Source organism: Diabrotica undecimpunctata, chromosome 5 (genome assembly GCF_040954645.1).
Source record: "Diabrotica undecimpunctata isolate CICGRU chromosome 5, icDiaUnde3, whole genome shotgun sequence".
Classification (NCBI taxonomy): Eukaryota; Metazoa; Arthropoda; class Insecta; order Coleoptera; family Chrysomelidae; genus Diabrotica; species Diabrotica undecimpunctata.
The window spans coordinates 13,730,732-13,755,042 of NC_092807.1; the positions used below are offsets into that span (position 1 = coordinate 13,730,732).

General features: G+C 34.7%; 2 protein-coding genes across 2 annotated transcripts; both read left to right on the plus strand.

Annotated features, from left to right (window-relative positions):
• The first annotated feature begins 1,118 nt into the window (after positions 1-1,118).
• On the plus strand, positions 1,119-3,280 carry LOC140442091 (uncharacterized). Its single transcript, XM_072533163.1, has 2 exons — positions 1,119-1,250; positions 2,474-3,280. Exons 1-2 carry the CDS (start codon positions 1,227-1,229, stop codon positions 3,278-3,280), a joined length of 831 nt encoding a protein of 276 aa, XP_072389264.1. The 5' UTR covers positions 1,119-1,226.
• A 1,024-nt stretch (positions 3,281-4,304) lies between these two features.
• On the plus strand, positions 4,305-22,465 carry LOC140441080 (UDP-glycosyltransferase UGT5-like). The gene is made up of 4 exons (XM_072531511.1): positions 4,305-4,627; positions 11,877-12,695; positions 15,397-15,616; positions 22,124-22,465. The coding sequence occupies exons 1-4, from the start codon at positions 4,378-4,380 to the stop codon at positions 22,416-22,418; spliced, it is 1,584 nt and encodes a 527-aa protein (XP_072387612.1). The 5' UTR covers positions 4,305-4,377; the 3' UTR covers positions 22,419-22,465.
• The last annotated feature ends 1,846 nt before the right edge of the window (positions 22,466-24,311 follow it).

Here is a 24,311-nt window from a genome sequence, read left to right on the forward strand (position 1 = left end):
CAGTATGGTTTTTATTTCTATGATTTATCTGGTCATTTTACCTTCAAATGGCTTCTTCTCCAGCTATATGTATTTCTGTTTTCGAAAAGAGATCGACTAGGCGTTTATCAGGGTACCTTTTAATTTAATGTTTTCACCCTTATTACATTCTTTAGACTGTATAATTCTTCATAATTTTTTTGATCTCACCAAATGGTAATCTGATCCACAGGTATTTGTCCTCTGATCCTCTATATACTCTCGTTTCTTGAACCCTGATTATTGACTCTTGTCTAACAATTACATACTATGTGTGTTTTGTTAATTATCACAAAACTTTCGATAGAATAGAACATGACAAACTGATCCAAGTATTAAATTCACTTGGTCTTGCCGGTAAACAGCTGTATAAAAACAATATCTATTACGAACAAACTGCAATCTTAAAGTTGGGGATCATTTAACAGCCGACATAAAGACAAAAATAGATGTACGACAGGGATACATACTGCCTCTATTATTATTTAATATATATTCAGAGCACATTATAAACCTAGCGCTAGACTGAACAACATAAGATACACTGATGACACTGTTATTTTTGCAGCGGATAACATGGAGACAATTATTAGTTAACCAATTACCGATATCACAAATTGGGGAGAAAAAGTTTGAGAAAAACTAGCTTAAATGAATATTTTCTTAGCAGTATTAGTTAAAAGGCTATCTTATTTTACAAAAATTTCTGTTATCTATAATAATTCAATAATGTAGTTTGTTGATAAATGCAGTTTGTACTTTTCTCTTTATATTTGTTTCTCTGTATATTTTTGTATATTTCTCTGATAATAAATTTATTTTAACAAAAGGAAGAAGGTGCAGGTTGTTAAAAAAATATTTCCCTTTTTATAAATATGAATCAAGGAAACTCAGTTTCTTTTGATTTAGGAACAAAGTTCCAATAGAAATGGGACGTGAATTTTTACATAAAAGGCGTGATTCCCGGTAAATTCCCAAATTGTTGATAGATCCAACCTACAACAGCATCTAATATCAAGTAAATTACACCTTTGTCCGGAACGTATGCAATTATACGGTAATGGGTAATTCATAATCCTCGCTGTAATTAGACGAGTTATATATAAAAAACAATTGCGAACTAACAGAAGCATTCACAAACATTAAACATAATAAGATTGAACTAGTATCAAAAAGTGTTAAAACATTGTTAAATCGTGCCTTTAAAAATGGGTGCTTCAGGAGTATTACTGGTAAGTAAAACCCATTTTTTTTATCATTTTTAGAGGAAATAATTTTAAAGGTAAAACTTCTTTTCAATTATAATGTTAACTTATAACTATCAAAGTTATAATGTAACTTTCGGTTTTATGGGTCATTAACGTTTTTTAAATGTTTATGTTACTTTTCCCTTCTATTCTACAGTAAGTTTTTTTGTTTTTCTATAAAACACCTACTTTCAAAAAGCTTCAGGTACAATTTTCAACATATTTTCCTGTTTTTGACAATAATTGTTCAGTTTTCACTATAATGATGTTAATACATCTTGGACATCATGTGTAATATTGCTAAAGCTATGCATTTCAGTGCAATATGTTCAACCGTTCCCTCTATATTTTATCGATCTTACTTTCCTTAACCCTTTAAGGATCAGTGGTACCTATATTTACCAGTGATGTTGAAAGTTATTTTTCCAACTTATAAGTAGTACTAGACCGTAAGCACAAAAATGCTGTTGTAAAGGATTTTTTTTTAAATTGTTCTAATTTTTGTTTTACGACTCACAACTTTTGTGTTAGTGTATAGATGTAGCGGTATAAATCCTTACCAGTGATTTACAGATCAAGGTAAATACTGAAATGATCACTGGTAGCAATATTTACCACCCCATAAAAGAAAAATTGTCGATAATTTCGGTTTTTTATTACCTTCCATTTAATTTCACAATTTAAAAAAATAAGATTTCTGCGCCTTAAAGGGTTAATGTACATACGATCTCAATATATCTAAGTAAATATACATATATATATATATATATATATATATATATATATATATATATATATATATATATATATATATATATATATATCTATATATAAGTCTTTCCAGATATGTTACAAAGTACCCTTATTTCTTGTTGTTGTTTAAAGCACTCTTTTGGTTTTTGTTGTTTCTGCGATGTATGTCAATATACGCCTAATAACAGCTTTGTATATTCTCGATTTAGCCTCAGAGCCAGTTTTTATTACGCCATATTGTATTGTACAGTCAGCTTTTTTTGTTGCTCTTGATATTAAATATGTATTTTATAAACTGGTCTGAAATGGTCTATTCTATCTCAGGACGCGTTAAAATATTTCCATATTTTTTGAAAATGTACAAAATCACATGTTATTCGTTAACTTCTACACTATCGCCAATATCTATGGCCTTTATAAATCAACAGTTTTATTAATTTTAACTTCTTTTACAGGCAAAAACTGTCCTACTTCTTATTGCGGTATATCCCAGTGCGTCATCTCCTACACTTGGACTGCTGAAACAAAAACTTTTCGGTGGTGGTGGATATGGAGGAGGATTTGGGGGAGGTTATGGAGGAGGCTACGCTGGTAGTTACGGTGGTGGACGCCCAGGAGGGGGTTGCCAAACATGCAATCAGCAGCCGGTATATCAACAGCAGCCGGTATATCAACAGCAGCCAGTGTATCAACAGCAGCCAGTGTATCAACAACAGCCTGTGTATGTTGAACAACCAGTAGTATACGAACAGCCGCGTCCTATTGTAGTCGAGAAACCAGTAGTAGTGGAACAACCAAGGCCAGTGGTAGTGGAACAACCCCGTCCAGTAGTAGTAGAAAAACCGGTTTATCGACCCAAACAACCAGACACTATCATAATAATAGAAGAAGAAGTTCAAAAACCACCACCTCGCCCTCGACCAACATACCACTATGTACATCCAACTTATCCACCTGTACGACCGACATATCGACCAGTACAGCCAACCTATAGACCAGTACAACCAACGTATCGCCCCGTTCAACCAACGTATCATCCTGTCAAGCCGACTTATCAACCAGCTCCGACCACTTGCACTACGTGTCAACCAAACCCATGCACTACATGTGGACAAGACGGCAGCAATGGGAGCGGCGGTGGCGGAGGAGGCGGCGGAGGAGGAGGTGGGGGAGGAGGTGGCGGCGGCGGAGGAGGCGGATGGGGAGGTGGTTTTGGTTTTGGCGGTGGCGGCGGATTAGGAAGCAACTATGGTAAAAAGTAAATAAAAGTTCTTTAGGATTATTGGAAAAGACTTATTGTGATAATTGTATAAAAATATATTTAACTGCCCTTGTATAAATAAATTTCCTACTAAGAATCATATTTGTTATTATTTTTATATAAAATGAAATATATTATAATACACACACACACAAACTCACACACACACACACACACACACACACACATACACAAAACTCACACACACACACACACACACACACACACACACACACACACACACACACACACACACACACACACACACACACACACACACACACACACACACACACACACACACACACACACACACACACACACACACACACACACACACACACACACACACACACACACACACACACACACACACACACACACACACACACACACACACACACACACACACACACACACACACACACACACACACACACACACACACACACACACACACACACACACACACACATACAACCGATTTTGTTGTTGTATTGGGAAGACTCACTACTTTGTTCTTGTCTCATAATATATAGTGTGATGACTCAGCGACACTGCTACATAGCATCGACGATCTTCAAAGTTTTATAAATGATCAACCCTCATAAGTGAAGCTTTGGGTTTGAAAATAAATACCAAGAGTACGAAAAGCATGATAATAGGTAGAAATACTTCCCAAATGCAAATATACACATAGCTAGACAAGAAATCAAGCTTAAGCTATAAATTAATCAAATTTTTACGGCAAATCAATTGCATACTACAGATTTATTTAATGTGTCTATAAATTTTGAGGGTAGGAAGCTCCTCTGCCGATAATACAGATGCTCTAACCATGTTAATTTAAGATTCTGCGTTCCGAATTTTCACTCTTTCTGGGCGGTTTTAAGGTAACTACCTGTAACCTTAAAATTATACTCAGTGACTAGCATCTTTATTTTAATTATTATTAGATATTTATTTATGAATATCATCCTAATATCTAAGTCTTATCACTAGAATAGGTACTACATAACAACTCACTACTATCGATAAACTATATTTTAGTCCTGATATCGGCACGTTAAGTATTATTTCATAAATAATACCACAACCATGTGCTCTAAAATCACTACTGTCTATAGTTTGGTGTTAGTATTTTGTAGTGTAAGTTATGTGAGTTCCCTGAAAGTTTTAGGGGTGTTTCCTTACGCAGCTCCTAGTCATTACTTCTTAGGAAATGAACTCATGAAAGGTATTGCTGCAGCGGGCCATGATGTTACTATGATTTCAGTTTTCGAAGATAAAAATCCTCCTAAGACGTACCGGCAGCTTGTATTAAAGGAGGTGCATCAATTGCAAGTGGGTAAGAATGATTATTATTTGCAATTAATGTTTATATTTTATCCACGAAAACTTTTTAATTGAGTTAATGGTATATTTTGGCAACGAGTATCATGTTTATAAGTATTTATATATGTAATAAACTTGTTTAAATACTTTTATCTCTTTATTTACATTTAACTTTATTTGAATGAAAAAAAACCCAGTAAGTCGGACTATCTATAATATTAAAGATAACTATAACACCTACATAAGTACGATCATCCATGTAGGAAGCGTCTGTGATTATTTAACTTCAGAAATTACTAATCATTTCCCTCTCACTGTTCCTTATATTTCTGTCTTTAATAGAAAATACTTTTTGGTTTAAAAATCTTATTTTTCTTTGTACGTTAGGACTACGTTCTGTGTTTTCTTCAATGATTCATCAGTAGCAGTTGACACGACGCACACTAACTTTCGTACCATCTCGTAAGTAGTCGTCCAGACTGTCGAGGTGTGTTTGGCTAAATTTCGGCTAACCGATTGTCTGGCATAACATGGTCTATTTATTCTTTTCTTTTGTTTCTTGCCCATCGTACTACGTCTTGGATGTCACATATCTCTCTTATTTTTCATAACTTTTACGGTTATATACAGTATATCCTGCTATTGCTCCATTCTCTTCTTTATTTTTCTTCTTCCTTGTTAACTCTGCCATGTAGGAGCTTTCTACCCTTGTTGGGTTTCCTTTTTTGACGCCTTTATGACTCGTTATGTAATACGTATATAATACATGTATACATATTATTATTGTATACTATAATTTATTAAATCGACCACGAAAAATGTATCTAGTTAAAAAAAAATTAATGGGAAAATCCCAGTAGTTGGCTGTATACCATCGTTTAAAAAAAACATACAGGAGTTTAAAAAAAAATTTTTAATTAGTAAAATGAATAAGCCTATTAAAAATGTTATCATATTATCTCATAAAATTTTTAATAGGCTTATTCATTTTAGTAATTCAAAAAAAAAAAAATTTAAACTCTCAGAGATTTACACACCAGGTCTCTTACCGTTGTTAGGCAACCACCATTACCCAAATTTAAAAATAATAAAAAAATGTTTTAACTTCAATTTCATTGGATTTCAACTTAATCTTTTTATATATACCTATTTTTTTATATCATTTCTTATACTATTATGTGGATAGTACCACATCAATTTCTTTCATTTTCTACATCAATCAATTTTCATACCACTTATGATGTCATAGATTCAACCTCAAACATTAATTCCACTAATTTAATAACTCACTTGTTGTTTTTTTAATAATAGAGATTTGCAGATTTAAGACAAAAAAAATTTTATCATTTAAACAAATTTAATTTTAACTAAAGGTTCATTAATAAGATATTAGATATTATTACAACAAAATAAAAATTTTATAATTTTTAAAAATTACATTAGTCGCGGAACACACCCATACCTCGTCATGTTTAGCTATCTTCTTAAATTATATTCCTGTCACCTCAGCCAGTTGGTCTGTGTCGTTTTAACTGACAAGAACCACGTGTTAAAAACCGAGCAGGGAGACATGTAGCTCCTCAAGTATTAAATTTTATCCAATGTCATCGACCTGAGTCACCATATAATTTAATTTTGGAAAGATGTAAACCCATATATGGATGTCATAGCCACAAATTCATTGTTAGCTTCAAGTACATAAGGCACTGAAGATGATCTGATTAGATCGAAAACGTTATGCTGCTACTGCATAAATTTTGACGACGCTTGTAAAAGTTTTAACTACATGTTTATTTTATATACCTAAATACAATGGTGAAGTGTTTTAACTTCTGTATGTTTTTTTTGTAACTAGTTTAGTAGAAAATAGTAGTGTAGCACTAAACTAGTTATATGATTTGATAACTATTGTATTATTTAATCAAATGTTAATGAATTCTCTTAATAATTATATTTCTAATGGCATATCTATATTTTTGGTAGACCTAAAAAGTGTTGGCGGAAAGTGAAGTGACAGTAATAATATTCTATAAGAAGTCTGGTGGGAAACTTTGCCGTATTGTTTGGGGAAAGTCTCTTCTTCTTGAGGTGCCGTCTTCTTAGCGAAGGTTGGCGATGACCTCTGCAAAGTCTTCCCTATTTTGGGCTTTCCTTATTAAACTTTGAAAGTCTAATCCTGTCCAATCTTTGATGTATTTCGTATTTTTTGGAGCCCGAAAATTAGGTTCTCAATTATATAATAATTAATTATGCCGAATCGTTGTTTGATAAAATATACAAGTGTGGACGAGCGTTCCCGTGTTTATGCATCCACACCTGCAAATGTCGACGTCGATGTGTGTAAATACGATCAAATCTCGCGCCTATCGAGTTTAAAAAGTCAAACGTAGCTATTTAAATCAGTCTCCTGAACGTTACGTATTGTATCTTATGCGAGTTTTGATTAAAAATTGTGCAATTAGGACTTAAGTTCTAGAATTGATTGCAAATAGATTGTTTTAGATTCATAGTTAATACTTTGTGAAACCTAAATATAGAATAACGCTGGGCCCATTTTTTAAAGCCCTTCTCTCTATTCGGATTGCCAAATATAAGCCTCTCCTAATTCATCTTTGCTAGGCCTCGCCATTCATCTCTGTTGTTTGTAAGACGTTTCCACATTGGTCCTTCAGTTCTTTTAATATCGTCTCTCCAGCGCATTTGCGGTCTTTCTCGTGGTTTTTTGGCTTTATATGGCCGCCAATTCCCGATTTCTTTATTCCATCGGCCATCCTTAAAACGTTCGTTATGCCCAGCTCATTTCCATTTCAGTTTAGCTGCCTCTTCGACAGCATCTTTTACTTTTGTTCTATTACGAATGTCTTCATTGGTTTTATGGTCTTTGAGTGAGATACCCAGCATCTGTCGTTCCATAGTTCCAGAGTTGTTCTGATCTTCTCCATGTTTATTTTAGTGAATGTCCAGGTTTGAGCTCCATATGTAAGTACAGGTAGAATACAAGAATTAAACACTTTGGTTCGCAGTCTTTGAGGTATATTTTTATTTTTAAGTACGTATGAGAGTCTTCCGAATGCTGCCCATCCCATTTTTACACGTCTGCTTATTTTGGTAGTCTGATTTTCTTTGCTTACCTTGACATTTTGACCCAGATATGTATATTCCTTTAGGTGTTCTATCTCTGTCCCTTGGATGTTTATCAAAGGTTTGTCATCTTTGTTTGACATTAGTTTAGTTTTGCTGAAATTCATTTTCAGTTCTTTTTGTAGGGATTCTGTGTGTAGCTCCTCAATCATCGTATTCAGTGCATTCCACGTGTCGGCTATTAGTACTACATCATCTGAGTGGCTAAGATGCTTCAAGTATCTTCCGTTAATAGGGATTTCCTTATTCCCAGTCTATTGACTTAAAGATATCTTCTAGGGCAGCTGTAAATAATTTTGGAGATATTGTGTCTCCTTGTCTTACGACTCGTTTGATTTTTACTGGCATTGTTTCGATTCCATTACCCAACGTCACTTTCATTTTAGCTTGTTCGTAAATAGTATGTATTAATATTCTGTACCTCGAGTCGATCCGGTTGTTGACTGTTTCTTCTCTGTTGACTAATGCTTCTTCTAATGCCCACAGTTCTACGCTATCAAAAGCCTTTTCATAATCTATAAAAGCCAGACATAATGGGAGATTGAATGCGTTAGTCTTTTCTATTAGGATTTTCAAAGTATATAAATGGTCACAGGTGCTGTACCCTTTTCTAAATCCGACTTGTTCTACTGGTTGGTATCCGTCAAATTTAATGGTTAACCTGTTTGTAATAATCTTTGTAAAGGTTTTGTAAAGTTGTGAAATTGGTCGATAATTTTTCAGGTTTGTGGTGACTCCATTTTTGATTGGTATTGTTTTAGCAGTATTCCATTATTCGGGTATGTTGACTGCGAATAGACATTTATTAAATAGTATTTTTAGATATGTGATGGCTTCTTCTCCGCCTTCCTTTAGTATTTCTGCTAGGATTCCATCGCTTCCAGGAGTTTTATTTCTTTTTATTTCTTTTACTGCTCTTTCTATTTCTTCGTGGCTTATTTCGGGCATCACTTCTGAGTTGACATTTGTTATCTGCCTTTTCAAGTTCTGTTTTGAAGAGTTAGAAGGATAGTTTCTGGAACGATACAGATCGGCGTTGAACTTTTCAATTGAGTTTGCTATATTATATTTATATTCTTCTAGTTGTTTTTGTTCATTTTTAACGGTTATTATGTTTTTCTTTCGTAGTTTCGGTTTGGTGCATTTGAGACTTCGGTTTTTCTCTATGAGTTGCTCTATACGGTCTTCTTGATGTTTTTTAATGTCTTCTTTTATCCGTTTACTTATTACTCGATTAAGTTCTTTAAATTCTGCAGTGTCTCTTTTGTTTTGTCTCAGAAGATATTTTCTTTGTTTCAGCATATTTTGTAATTCTACACTTATTTTTGATTTTCGTTTCCTGTTAGTGGTTGCCACTTCTGAGCTTGCATTTAATAGTTCTTTTGTTATGACTTCATTGATTTCATTTAAGCTAAGTTTATCTAGATTAAATACATTCGCGGGTTTTAACTTGCTTTTATATTTTTCTGTATTAGATTTTAGTTTGATCTCTAATTTGGCTCTAACCATTCGGTGATCGCTACTTACTGACGTCGTATTTATTACTGTTACGTCCTCTATGATATATGTTTTAGTACACAGTATGTAATCTATTTCGTTCCTAGTTTTTCCGTCTGGGGATAGCCACGTCCTGTGGGCTTGTAGGAAGTTAACCAAGGTTTATCCTCTCTCATTTCTAACTCCAGCTAGTTAATTCCTGCTAGTTTCTGCAATTTTCTCATAAAATTCGTCTATCTCGTCATCGGAATGTGCTGCGGTTGGAGCTGGGCACATAGCGGTTTCTTAATATTGATTGTATATCGTATTATTGATGTAATAAAATTGATTGTATCGATTTCTCACCTGTAATCATTAAGCGCCATGTTGACAGATTAAAGAACAACTCATCTCCAGGGCCCGATAAAATTTCTACATTATTTTTAAAAACATCATCTTTTAATGCACAATCTGTACCCAGAATTTATTTGAAAGAGTGCGTCGGTTACACTTATATTTCAAAAAGGAAATAAGTTAGATCTCCATAATTGCAGACCAATAAGCCTCATACCTGTTATTTATAAAGTTATATAATTAAAAATCACAGAGTGTCTTTTAGCGATTTGTAAAAAGTCGATCAACCATAATTAATTTACTGTGGTGTGTTAATGAACGGACAGCAGCATTGGCAAATCTATGTCACCTAAAAGATCAGTTTTAAGTGGTATACCACAAGGATCTGTTTTGGGCCACTACTATTTGTGTTGTATGCTAGTGATCTTAAATTTCATATCAAATCTAGGAAAGCTTTCTACGCGGATGATACAAAAATATTATGACCCACTCTTTAATGCGCAAGACTTACAAGGTAACTTGGATTCGATCTTCAAATGGTGTTAGAATTAGATGTTAAAAACTAGAGTTGATCTTAAAGTACCAATGTTTTAATTTCTTTACTACTTTACTATTATAGGCAGATCTTGAGATGCAATATATACACTCATGGACAAAAATATCGAATATTTTTGAAATTTCTAATTTTTTTTTGAAAATAAATTCTGGTCAATCAAGTCTTTTATTGTAAAAAAGAATTTATTTTAACAATGTTTAATTAACAATTTTAAATTTTTATACGGAGAAAATCGCGAAAAAAAAATAATGCTTAATGCTAGGTAAATAAGGTTTTTCTACTCTAAACTTAAATGCTAACTTAAATTTCTTAAACAAGTCTTTTTAATTGAAACAAGTGCATGTTCAGTAACAAGTATTCCCCCCTCTAGCTTTTATTACTACTTGCATCCTTCTTGGCATGCTTGTAAGTAAATTTTGTACATACCCTTGGGAAATATTATTCCATTCATCCTATGCAGCAAGCCGAAGCTACTGTATCGTATTTGGAACGGGATTTCTTTGTCGTATGTGGCGTTTTAGCTAATCCCACATTTGCTCTATTGGATTTAAATCCGGACTAAATGATGGCCAATCCAATCTTTGAATTTGGATCTCATCAAGATAATTACTTACTATGGCAGCAGCATGTGGTCGAGCATTATCGTGCATTAACATGAATCTATCATATTCAATGTAACCAACATATGGCAAAACATAATCTTGCAGGATATTTTAAACGTAAGTGTCACCAGTCATTCGTATAATCACTTCAACAAGTGCGGTGCGTCCCTCCCAACTAATACCTCCCCAAAGCCTTATGCCACCACCTCCAAAACTAACGGTCTGGGTAAGATTGCAGGTTGGCGAATCGTTCTCCAACTCTTCTGTAGACGTGGTTTCGAAAATCTAGCTTATGTAATATGATTCTGGTCTCATCAGTGAAAAGAACATTTTTCCAGTTGTCAATATTTCAATGAATATGTCTTCTTGCAAATTCTAAACGACGAGCTGTATGATTTTGGAAAGGACGTGGAACTTTTGCAGGACGTCTAGGAAATCTGCTTCTTTTAATCTTCGTTTAACTGTTTTTGAGCTCACATTAACTTGTCTGACATTTAGTAGCTCATTTCTGAGGTGCATCGATGTCATTGAGCGATTTCTTGTAGAATTAAGAACCAAAAAATGGTCATCAATTGCGGTTGTGCACCTTGGACGTCCCTGATTAGGCCTTAATACAAAATTGCCTGTCTCATGGTACCTTTTCAAAATATTCGAAACTGTTGATTGACGTCTCCTGAGACGCCACACGATATTTTTTTGTGTATACTCTTCCTTGTACAAAATTACAATCTGTGCTGCTTGGGCTTCATCGCAGTATCGAATTGGTGGCATATTTGTTTTAAACTTAGTTGAATCAAAACAATATTTAATTAAACTTATTAGAATAAACTAAAAATAACGATTTTTTACCTTTTTTTTTTTCGTTACGTGAAGAAAGTTTTTTATGATAAAATGCACGAATGACACTAAACGCTGAATAAACGTCAAAATAAACGTCAAAATATTTCAAACCAATTGAGTATATCAGCCTACTATATGAGTAAAATCAGTAATCTAAAATTATTTTGAAATAATAGTGACTACACAAAAAGAATTGAAAAATTCCAAAATATTCGATATTTTTGCCCATGAGCTTATTTTTTCCTCTATTTGATTTATTATATAAAATATTAATAAGGTTTTTTTGGTTTTAGAAATGTTCGCAAATATGTCAAACCTCAATGATGGGGACTCATACGCAGCAAAAGGTCCTATTGGTATGCTCCCCATTTTCAATATGATTGGTTTAACTGTAACAGAGGCAACGTTATCTCATCCTACAGTACAAGCATTAATAAAGTCAGACGAGAAGTTTGATGTCATGGTACTCACACAATATGCAGTAGAAGCAACAAAAGCATTAGCTGCACATTTTGGCGCTTATTTAGTCCTGTATAATGATAACGCCGCAACTTGCTGGGTAAACCACTTTGTAGGAAACTCAGGTTTACCTTCGTTGAATCCTGAATTAATATTTGATTTTCCACAATTGATGAACTTTAAGCAGAGATTAACGAATACTTTGTACACGATAGCAGCTTATGTGAACCATAATTATGTACAATATCCAGCTCATGCTGAGCTAATAAAGAAATACGTATCAAAAGATATGGACTTGACCAAAATTCAATATAACGTCTCATTGGTACTCTCAAATTCACACCCTAGTTTAAACAATCCAGCACCGGCAGTTCCATGCATGAAAGAAATAGCAGGATACCACGTCAAGGAACCCAAACCGTTGCCTGCCGATCTTAAAAAGTATTTGGATGAATCTAAGAACGGAGTCATTTATTTCAGTATGGGTTCCAATATTTACAGTAGCAGCTTTCCAAAAGAGAAAAGGGAGAGCATTATGAAAGCTTTCTCTAAAAGAAAAGAAAACATTTTGTGGAAATTTGAAGATAAAAACTTGCCAGGAAAACCTAAGAATGTGAGAATTGAAAAATGGTTGCCGCAATCAGATTTATTAGGTAAGTTTTTTGACTACTTTTTGAATCGAACAGGAAAACTTTTTCTCGTAGTAAGTACCTTCTCGAATGATATTGACGATTAATATGACAAAGTTCTGCCTGTCCTATGATTGATGGACTAGTAGTTTCCTGTTGTATGAGTCTACTCTTTTGTGTTATGCAGCCATGATTTTTCTTTCGCCCTATACTTTTTTTTTCTTTGATTTTTTCTTCTATATTACTTGTAGTTGTTCAAACTCTATGTCGTTTTAATTGCCTAAGGTGTGAAGTTTTCCTAATTTTTTTGGTGTTAACTACTTGCAGTCGTAAGTTTATGGTGTTTAATATATCTTCGTTAGTGATTCTGCTTTTTCAATTTATTCGTAACATTCGCTAATACATTCACATTTTGCCAGCAGTTAATCCCAATAATATGCTCAAGCGCTTACCCGCATCTCCGAGAAAGAGGCTGATAAAGCAACTATTAGATCCGTCTAAAAAAACAAAATCAAGACTTTAAGATGGAAGATCTGGTGTTTAAAAAATGGTAAGATCAAAAAGGACACAGTTTCTAACCTATACGATCGACCAGGTCTGCTTATTTTAAGGCTTATATCAGAAGCCTTGATAGCTCCAATAAGAGTCCTGCAGGCGAACCCCATTATGATAAGGCAGCTTCGGCAAAAAGTTTTGGAAACGTTTAGATGTAAACCGAACATTTCGCTGTGGTGAACTACCGCATTTATTATATTTTGTAGTTCTTGTGCATTGCTTGCTATTAAGACGGTATCATCAGCATATCTGATGTTGTTTATGCTGATTCCGTTAATCTTAATTCCGCCTTGGACCTCGTCTAATTCTTCTCTGAATATAGACTCTGAAGACAAATTAAAAAGTAGTGGTGATAAAACGCAACCCTTTCTCATTCCTCGTCGGATTTGTATATCTTCGGATGTTGTGTCTTCTTCTTCTTTACGTGCCATCTCCTCGAAGAAGGTTGGCAACCATCATGGCAATTCGCACTTTTGACGCCGCTGCTCTAAAGAGGTCAGCAGAAGTGCAGTTAAACCAAGCTCTCAAATTATTCAACCAGGAGATGCGTCTTCTTCCGCGACTCCCTCTACCCTGTATTCTTACTTGCATTATTAATTGCAACAAGTTATAATGCTCGCCCCTCATGACATGTCCCAGATATTGCAATTTTCTGACTTTAATTGTATTTAAAATCTCTTTATCTTTTCCCATTCTTCTCAAGACCTCGACATTTGTGACTCTATCCACCCAACTTATTCTTAATATCCTTCTGTAGGCCCATAACTCAAAGACTTCCAATCTATCCGAAACATCTTTCTTTAAAGTCCAAGCCTCTAACCCATAAAACAATACGGAGAACACGTAGCATCTCAGAAGTCTTATCTTTAAAGAAACGTCCCTGCTGCAGAGTACTTTTTTCAGTTTGTTGAAAGAATTTCTTGCCTGTCCTATTCTTGCCTTAATCTCTTCTGTGTACTCATTATTTTCGTTAATTATTGTACCTATTGTTCTCTGGATGTTGTGTGCTCTATTTCAATTATTGCCGTTTTGTGCCAGTATAGTTCTGAGATAATTCACAAGTCTTGTTCGTCAACTCCAGTTGTTCTCAGAATTTCGATCATCTTTTGATAATCAACGCAGTCAAATGCTTTTCGATAGTCAATAAAACATACATATATATCTACATTCATGTCTCTGCATCGTTACGTTAACACATTTAAAGCAAAAAGAGCCTCTCGTGTTCCTAATCCGTTTCGAAATCCAAATTGAGTGTCACTCATCTGGAACTAGCATCTTTAATCAATGTATTTTACTGGTCCTTAGGAACAATAAATAAAATAAGAATTACACAACACGCTATGGAAAGATCAATGTTAGGTATTACCATTAGAGATAAAGTAACAAATTTATAAATTAGAAGAAAAACAGGAGTCACGAATGCAGTTGAAAAAATAGCCATGGCTCTTGGGCCGGACATGTTGCCAGATTGACGGTTAATAGATGGGCCAGAAGGATTTTTGAATGGCGACCAAGACAAGAAGCATATCGAAACAGAGAACGACCACTGACTAGATGGATGGATGATATAAAGCGAATCACCACAAATTGGATGCAAGAAGCTCAAGATACAAATCGGTGAAAAATTTTAGTGGAAAATCAGTAGACAAATATTGCTAGTTGATGATTGATGATTCTCCTTTCCATTCGGCTCTGTGAATTGTCATCTTCTTTAGTAACGTGCTGTGTTTCTCAGCTAATCTATTGTATTCATTGACCAAGTTCCCAAATTGAACTTTTATGATAGTTTTTATCTTTCTGTTCCGTTTTAATTTGTCTGTGAGTTTTTAAATTTTGGACTTAAGTCCCATCTGGTCATGAACTTTATTGCTCTTATTTTTGCTACTTCATCAAATGCACTATGGTTAGTCTCATTGAAGATTTTGATTGATTTTGCCAAATAGCGTAATCAGCGATTCAAATAACACGTCTTCTGGTGACAAGTGATAGAAACAAATCAGAATTAGAACCGTTGAGGTCTGAATAGTTTCATGTACTTTACATCTAACAATCAAGGTATTAATATTATTTTCTTGTTTAACCAAAAGATCTCATAATATTTTAATAACATTGATCTCCAATAAAAAATATTTTCTAAAGTTGTTTATTCTAAAATTCTAATTATTTTTAGCTCATCCAAATGTTAACCTATTTATCACCCACGGAGGATTCTTAAGCACTATCGAAACTCTTTACCATGGAATACCAACTGTATCAGTACCTGTTATTAACGATCAACAAACCAATGCCAGACAAGCTGAAAAGAATGGTTATTCTATTGTTGTAGACTATAATACACTTACAGAAGAAAAACTTTCGGCAGCCATAGAGGAAATTCTTTCTAATCCAAAGTAGGTATTTTAACTTTCTTAATAAGATTTTGTAAGCATGGATTGTAGATTGTAGCTCTCATAATTAGAAACTTTTCATTTTAAAAGAAAACATCTGAAATTTTAAATGGTGTCTCAGGATTTGTGTGTGACAAAACTTTGTTTTTTTGTAGAAATTTACAATTTAGAATTAGATTGTCAAGAAATACTATAATAACGGTCACACAGGTTAAAATACGCCGGTTTGCCTAGTTGCCTAGCTACAGATTGGTAATCTACACTGAGAAAGTTACAAATGCTTAACCCTTGCAGGACCAACCTTTTATTAGAAACAGCGAGGACCAAGGGGGGTTAATAAATGTCCACATACATGCTAATCAAAAACGTACTTATTTATTAAAAGTAATTTAAAATAACACTTTTACAAATAAAAAGTATTCCTAGATCTTAATGGAACAGTTAAAAAGATAAGAATTTATAATTTACCCTGAAGAGTCTTCAGCTTCAGTTGAATTGGCATTATCGTAGGATATACAAACATTTGACTTGTTGCTGTGCTTACCGCACACTTACTTCTGGCATTTTAAACAAACTATGGTTGTTTTTGCCAATTTATTGGTCTTTTCTCTTCTAGATTTTGCTAATTTGCAACATGAATGGCATCGTGCCTTTTCATGTTGGAATGGTGTTGAAGTTACAACTTGGAAAAAAAGAAAAGTTTGCGTTCGAGTATATTTTCCATGGCATGTACTACAAAATGATGAAGTCCATTTAAATTTGCAGCTTTTCTTTCAATAAGCGGTAGCGTTATGGCAAGTCCTAATTCTTGCAGAAACAAACGACGACAACTGCTCTTGTTTTCATTCCAATTTGGAGAATTGAGAATAAATAGAGAGTAAAGTGAAAAAAACTGAGGGTGACCATCTTCGTGTCGATCGCTTCGACGTATATTTTCTCGCCATCTGGTCTAAAGTATCAACACCTCCCTTCAACACAACACCATCATCACAACATCATCAGAATACTGGGTTGATAGAAAGAGAAGTATCTTTGTAGACTCCTGACGTGTTACATAAGAAAGAAGAATAACTGGTGAGTTGTCGGACTTTGGATCTGAAAATGTAAACGTATTTGAATTAAATTGTCTTCCTACCGTTTTCTTAAGTACTTCCGGTATAAGCCTGCGATTTTGTTGAAAAGTGCCAACTAAAGTCAGACGGAAGTCTTTGTAGAGATCATCTGCAAGCTCCACAGAAGTGTAATATCTGTCCGTCGTTACGTTACATCTAGAGTTTCGAATCGGAGACAGCAATATTTTTACTATTCCCTGTGGACCCCCAGATGCTGATGTGCTGCCTTCATATTTTCCTGCATAAACCTCCATACGCAAAACGTATATATATATATATATATATATATATATATATATATATATATATATATATATATATATATATATATAACGAGTTTATTACAGCTGCCGCCGTTTCTCGCAACCTAGCTTCCAACGCTTGCGATCGTTCCAGTCATCTACTTGTAGACCCCTATATTCCATTGCACCTTTTACTTCTTGTCTCCACGATCTTCTTGGTCTTCCCTTTTTCCTGCGGTTGGTGGGGATCCACTGTAATATTCTCTTTGGCCATCGTTGATCATTCATCCTTTCTACATGGCCATACCATTTCAGCCTTTTCCATTTTATAGTTTCCAGGACGTCAATTTCTATGCCCATATGCTCTCTGATTTCAGTATTCCTTACTCTATCTCTTCTAGTGAATTGGCAACATCTTCTCCGATAATTCATTTCCATTGCTTTTATTTTGGATGCGTCATTTTTATTTATTACCCAAAGCTCTGAACCGTATGTAGCAATGCTTTCTATGATACTTTTGTATATCCTAATTTTTGTGTTTCGAGTGATGTGGTTATTCCAAAGTATACTATTCAGTTGACGTATTGCTGAATTTCCTTGACCAATTCTAGTAGCTATTTCTTTTGTATTCCGACCATTGTTTGTAATGTTTACACCGAGATATTTATAGCTATCAGTATTTTGAATTTGTTTGCTTCTTAGTTCTAAGTGCTTTCCTTCACCTCCCACTACTACGTACTCTGTTTTTGATGGATGAATTGATTAGCCCCACTTAGTATATTCTTCATCTATTTTTGGTAACATGTAGTGGATATCATCTTGATCTTCTGCAAGTATTACTTGGTCATCAGCAAAATGCAAGCTGTACAGTGTATGGTCTCCAATTTTAACACCCATAGGTTCACATTTTCTTTTCCAAATATCCAAAACCCCCTCCAAATAAATCTTAAAGAGTGTAGGTGCAATGCAGCAGCCTTGGCGAAGTCCTTTGGTCACTTTTATCTTTTTTGTCACTTTTTGTCCAATCTTTATTACACTCGTCATATCATCGTACAACTTCCTTACAGCATTAATGTAAATCGGTGGAATATTCTTGTCTTCTAGCACCTGCCATAGCTTGGCTAATGGGACACTGTCATACGCTTTTTGAAGATCAATAAATACCATGTGTGTCTCCATATTATGTTCCAAACGCTTTTCTATTGTTTGTTTTAGGCAGAACACATTGTCTATACAAGAACGACCAGCACGAAAGCCACTCTGATCTTCAGCGTCTTCCCAGCAATCTTCAATTCGGCTTTTAATTATCTTCCCGTAGATTGAGTTAGTTACACTAAGCCCTCGGTAGTTCTTACAATCTTTTCTGTCGCCTTTATTTTTGTACAGATTGCTGATATATGCAGTTTTCCATTCTGGGGCTTTTTCTTCATGAAAACTTTGAAGGGATATCTACCCCGAAATAAAGATAACATTTTGTGTATTAAGACGTTCATACCTGGTATAAAATATTTCAAAAATGTATCGTTTAGCAAATCAAACATTTTAGGTAAGGGTGCAAACTTGTCTGCCCGTTTCCTGTCAGCTCTGGAGGGTGGTGGTTTTATCGTCAAATCTTAAAATTTTTGTCACTTCTCGGAAGCTGTTTTGACAAATCGGTGCAATATAAGTGACCACAAATCGTGATAATCTAAGTTGGTGTCATCATTAGCTCCCATCAAAATGAAAATAACAAGTAAATAACAAGTAATAATCTAAAATCTCGGTATCATCTGTTTTTTGCACGTTTTTACGTTCAGCTTCTTCATTGGTATGCCGGATAATATTTTACAGTATTTCCGGAGTAAAGAATTTTTGAACGACTGCAATATATTTTCTAATTTGCCTTCGTGTCGAAGTTCGCGTTGCTCACGAAAAATGTTTGGTACAGCTCGCCGCATAGGGCGTGGTAGATAGGCTAAGTAGGTTCTTCCTGACTTGTGGCGTGTCACAGTTTTCATCAATTGTGTCTAAACTGGAACTATCCTCAGTTGAATTTTTAATGTCTTCGTTTTCGTTGAACACTTCAATATGGCCTTCGTTTTCACTCACGTCTGAGTCACTGTTACCGGAACTAATGCCTACCCGAACCTCAAAATCAAAGAGGTTTTCTTTTCGCATACACACTATATACAAAAAATGATTCAAACGACTCTAAACCGACGGCTAAACAAAACAGAAGCGCGAGACAACAACCAAACACGGCAGAGGCAGTTTAAATACTGCAAAATATTATTTCAACGTAATTGGCGTAACTGTCTACTCGTATTTACGAGGTTATCAGCCGTAAACTACCGAGCAGTCTAGACAAATGGGGGTTATTTTATAGTCCACCGTGAAGTTTTTATAAATGTAAGAGGAAATGAATGAGTATAAAAATGCTAATTATGGCATCTAATAGCGCAGTAGTATACCGACAACTACTAATTATTTGAGATTTTTAGAAGCAAAGGTTGTTTTGTGTAAAACTTAAGAGGTTGCTGGTTAAACGAAACTATAATAATAATCGAAGAAAAATACAATATTTTGACTGTAAATAAATTAGGGGAAATAGCAAATATTAATTATAAATAAATTTCGATAATTAGCTGACTTAAACTCATTACTGTTATCTGTACAAATAATAAAGACTTACCTTTAGAAGACTAAAGAGGCTCAAAAGAGCATAAAATCGATGTTTTCAGTACGCTGTCTCGTGATTGAAGTGTTTCGCCTTTGTAAGGATAAAAATCTGCACCTACAACTTCTAAGGGTTTGGTGATCAACGGTTCGTGAGGCAAGTGCATCCCACAAATCAACTCTTTTGTAGGCCGCTTTTGAATGGCGATAATTTAACTTAACGGTCACAGTAATATGATACTTTAGAACATTGTCTATAGTTTGCAAGGAAGTGACCCAACATAACAAAGAAAGTCGAATCTTTGAACTTAAAAACGGACTAAATGTATTTAAGTCAGTTTAACAATGGTATTTTACTAGATAACAGAAAACAATGTATTTTAAAGTTAATGAGTAGTTTGAAAATACCATTAAATAAGATCACATCATAGTACACTAAAAGAAAAATATTAAATGTAAAAATATGAAAATAAATATTAAATACTTTCCCAAACAAAGGTTTTTTAGAAAATCGTATGTAATGCAATGTTGTGGATACTTTTTACCCACCCGTGGTCCTTCTAGGATTAAAAGCATTAAAATAAAAGACCGCAGGGATCAAAATCACGATGAACCAGGATTAAATGATCAGCAGATCGGAATAATCGATAGTTTAGAAATTAATCTGACGAGTGGGACAATCTATGTTGTGTTATCTAGATGTTGTGTATGCTGAACTTGATTCCACCTTGGATGTCGTCGTCTAATGCTTCTCTAAATATAGATTCCGATTACATATTAAATAATAGCGGTGATAAGACACAACCCTGTCGTACTCATCATCATCATTGGCTTTTACAACTCTTCGTGAGTTTTTGCCGCGTTTACTATTGCCTTCCATTGATTCCGATCCTGTGCTATTATTTCCCATGGCCTTACTTCCATCTTCTCCAGGTCTTCCCTGACTGCGTCTTTCCACCTTTTTCTAGGCCTTCCTATCGATCTTCTACCATCTGGTCGTTCCCAAAACACATTGCTAATCAGTCTGTCGTCATCACTTCGTGCCACGTGGCCTGCCCATCTTAATCTATTGGCTTTTATGTATCTTACGATGTTTTCTTTCCCGAAGAGAGTCTCTATTTCATTGTTGTATCTGCTCCTCCATTCATTTGTCACGCTGTCCCTGCAAGGACCATATATAATTCGCAGGATTTTGCGTTCCCATACTGATAGCTTATTGATTTCTTTCTTTCTCAATGTCCATGTTTCACTTCCATATGTCACTGCTAGTCGTATTATGGTTTTGTACATTTGGATTTTGGCACGCCTTGAGAGAAGCTTTGACCTCATTAGATGTTGAATGGCAAAGAATGATTTATTCCCCGCCAGTATTCGTATTTCAACCTCCCGTTCTCCTGTGTTTTCACTGGTAATTGTTGCTCCTAGGTATTTGAATTCTTTGACCACCTCAAAATTATGATCGTTTATGGTAATGTTTTGTCTTATTCGCTGTCGTTCCTTTTTTGATACGACCATGTATTTAGTTTTTTCTTCGTTTATTTTCAGGCCTACGCTTAGTGTTGCTTCTTCAAAGTTCGATACTATATCCTTAACTTCCAGTGTTGTCTGTGCTACTGCATCTACATCATCTGCAAATGCGAGAATAATCTTTGCTCCTCTGGCAGTTATGTCTGGTTTGACTCTGGTATAGATTTTTCGCATTGCATATTCCAATGCTAAGTTAAATAGTAATGGGGACAGCGGGTCTCCCTGTCTGAGTCCGGTGCTTATGCCGAAAGCCTTTGAAGTTTTGCCCCCTATTCTAATTTGTGTAAAGGAATTGTTGACACACATTCGCGCAATCATGGTCAGCTTCTTTGGTACGCCTAACTTCATCATTGCACTCCACAGTTTTAAGCGATCTATGGAATCATATGCTTGTTTGAAATCTATGAAGATCTGGTGTACTTCTTTATTATATTCCCAATACTTTTCTAGCATTTGTCTGATAGTAAATATTTGGTCGATTGTTGATCTTCCATGCCTAAAGCCGCATTGGTAATCGCCAATAATTTCCTCTGTATATGGCAGTTATCGTTTTAGTACAACTGAAGCTAATATCTTATATGTAGTACTGATTAGTGAGATTCCCTGTAGTTGCCACATGTATCCTTTCTGCCTTGTTTATGTATTGGCACGATAATACAGCCACTCCGAACCCTGTCGTACTGCTCGTCGGATTCGTATATCTTCTGATGTTGTGTGCTCTATTTCAATTGTTGCCTTTTGGTACCGTTTGGCAGAAACAATAGATTTATATAAATCACTTCAAACAATACGTTAAATCAAACCCAGGGATGTTGTTATACGCATATTTCTAATATTGTTTTCAGATATCGCAAAATTGCAAAAGCCCGTTAAAAAAAAAAAAGAAACAATAGATTTATATAAATCACTTCAAATAATACTTTAAACAAAAGCTAGGAACGTTGTTATAGGCATATTTCTATTATTGTTTTCAGATATCGCGAAAATGCAAAAGCCCGTTCTAAAATCTTCCATGATAGACCACAAAAACCCATGGACGAAGCAGTTTACTGGGTAGAATATATTGCAAGGCATAATGGTGCCAAACATCTCAGAGTTAGATATGTGGATTTAGCCTGGTACCAATATTACCTACTGGACGTGTTCGGACTTATATTCGGATCTATATTTTTGGTTTTGTATGTAATAAAGAAGGCAGTTAGTTGTCTCTACTGTTTAGTTTCTGGTGGAAACGAAAAACCATCAAAGAAGAAACTGAAATATCAGTAAAATTTCTGTACTATAATATTTATTAATAAAAGTTCTTTTTTTAATTCCTTGTTCGTTTCATTATAGACCAGAGAAAATGAAAATTTATCAAGACAGTCGCTGGGTAGAATCATCATTATTTTTAGCTTGACAATCCTTTGTGGATTTTGGGCCTGCTGTAAGATTCGTCGCCATTCTGTTCTCGGTTTTTGAGGACCTGTGGACATCTATATCTCTAAATCGGTCTTAACTTTATCTAACTTTTGCTTTTAACTACTCTGCTGTTTCTTCGTTCCTGTCGTTATTTTTTGGAATCATGTTTTCTGGTATTTTTATTATGTGTCCAGCCTATATAAATTATTGTGTTTTAATAAACATCTGGTTAATTAATAAGTTGGTACAATTAGAAGTTATTCCCATTTAAATAGTAATTAAAATTAGAGGAAGTTTCAGACATTGATCTGAGCGACGATAAGGATAAATCTATGCAGCTAAAAAATGAAAGATTATCTCGTATATCTTTCAGTGAACTATGTACTCTACCGGCACTACCAGTCAGTAGTTATACAAAAACTAGAAGCAGAAGAACTCAACACTCGACCATTTTAACATTAACACCATTAAAAAAACAATTAGAAAATAAATAACAAAAAAAAGCAAAAGAAGAATGAGGTTGAGAAAGTTAAACGAACAATTGGAGCTACTAAGATAAAAACAGAAAAATTAGTCAAGAAGAAGACTTATGGCGTGAAAGTACACCAAATACGAGAAAGCGAACTATGTGCAGTATGTTCGGAGCTTGGATCAAATGAATTATGGTTGAGATGTCGTCTCGGTGGTCTCTGGGCTCATGCAGACTGCACGGAAGCGCATACTGCTACTATTTATATCTGCTGAAACTGTAAAATGTAACTAAAGAAATATGTATCTTATACTTAAACCTAAGTACACTTAACGATTGAACTTGTCCATATGTGATCGATATTTCGCATCCTTGATCGGTATTAATCATGTCCATTGTCGATATTAGGGTAGAGTGAGGTTAACTGGACATCTTTAAAAAAAAATTATATTTACTTAGTGTCTGGTTCAAAATAAGCCAATATATATCCTGTGTTTCGTTGTTATTTGACTAACCATTTAATACGGTTTTTGAAGTTTAATAAATATCTATAGGAATAGGGGGACGATTTTCGTAATAATCTGCAATTTTGACCAGTTAACCTACCTAGTAGGTTAACTTGAACATGGAAGGGGGCTAATTGGACAGTATGATATACCAAAAAAAAAATGGGTAAAGAAAATAGGAAATTTTCTTAACAACTCTTTATTGAACTAATATAAAGTAAAGTCAAATTCATCAAAGTATATGTTAAAAGAAATCATGTTAGCAAACCTGGCACTGCTACTTTTTATTGGCAGAGGCAGTTTGTAAATAATATCATGAATAGGAACAAAACCGGGGTCGCCTTCTAAGAAATATCGTGTTTGGTTATGGCGTTTCATAAAACTAACATCATCGCCGTTTAACAAATTGTCATCAATGTGAACCACATAATGCCTACAGGTTGCATTAGTCTTGCCATAAACTTTTGCAATAGCATAGTCCCCTTTTGAAACTTTGGGTGGATTGGATTCTACAACGTCAAAATCTTCTGGTGAATCGAAACTTTCTTGGTAACTGACACTTTCGTTACTAGAAGATGTGCTTTCTCTAAATACACGTTTTTTTACAACTTGTCTCTTAGTTTGATTTATTTTTATTTTTTTATTGACCTTTTCTTCTCGACTCCTAGCTTCTTTTTCTAGTTCGGGAATCTGTTCGGGAGTTATAATTGTTGACATTGGGGTTTCACAAAGTGGCCTCTTTAATGTCAATCCCGACTGTGACTGTTGAGATTCCGTTTCTGCATC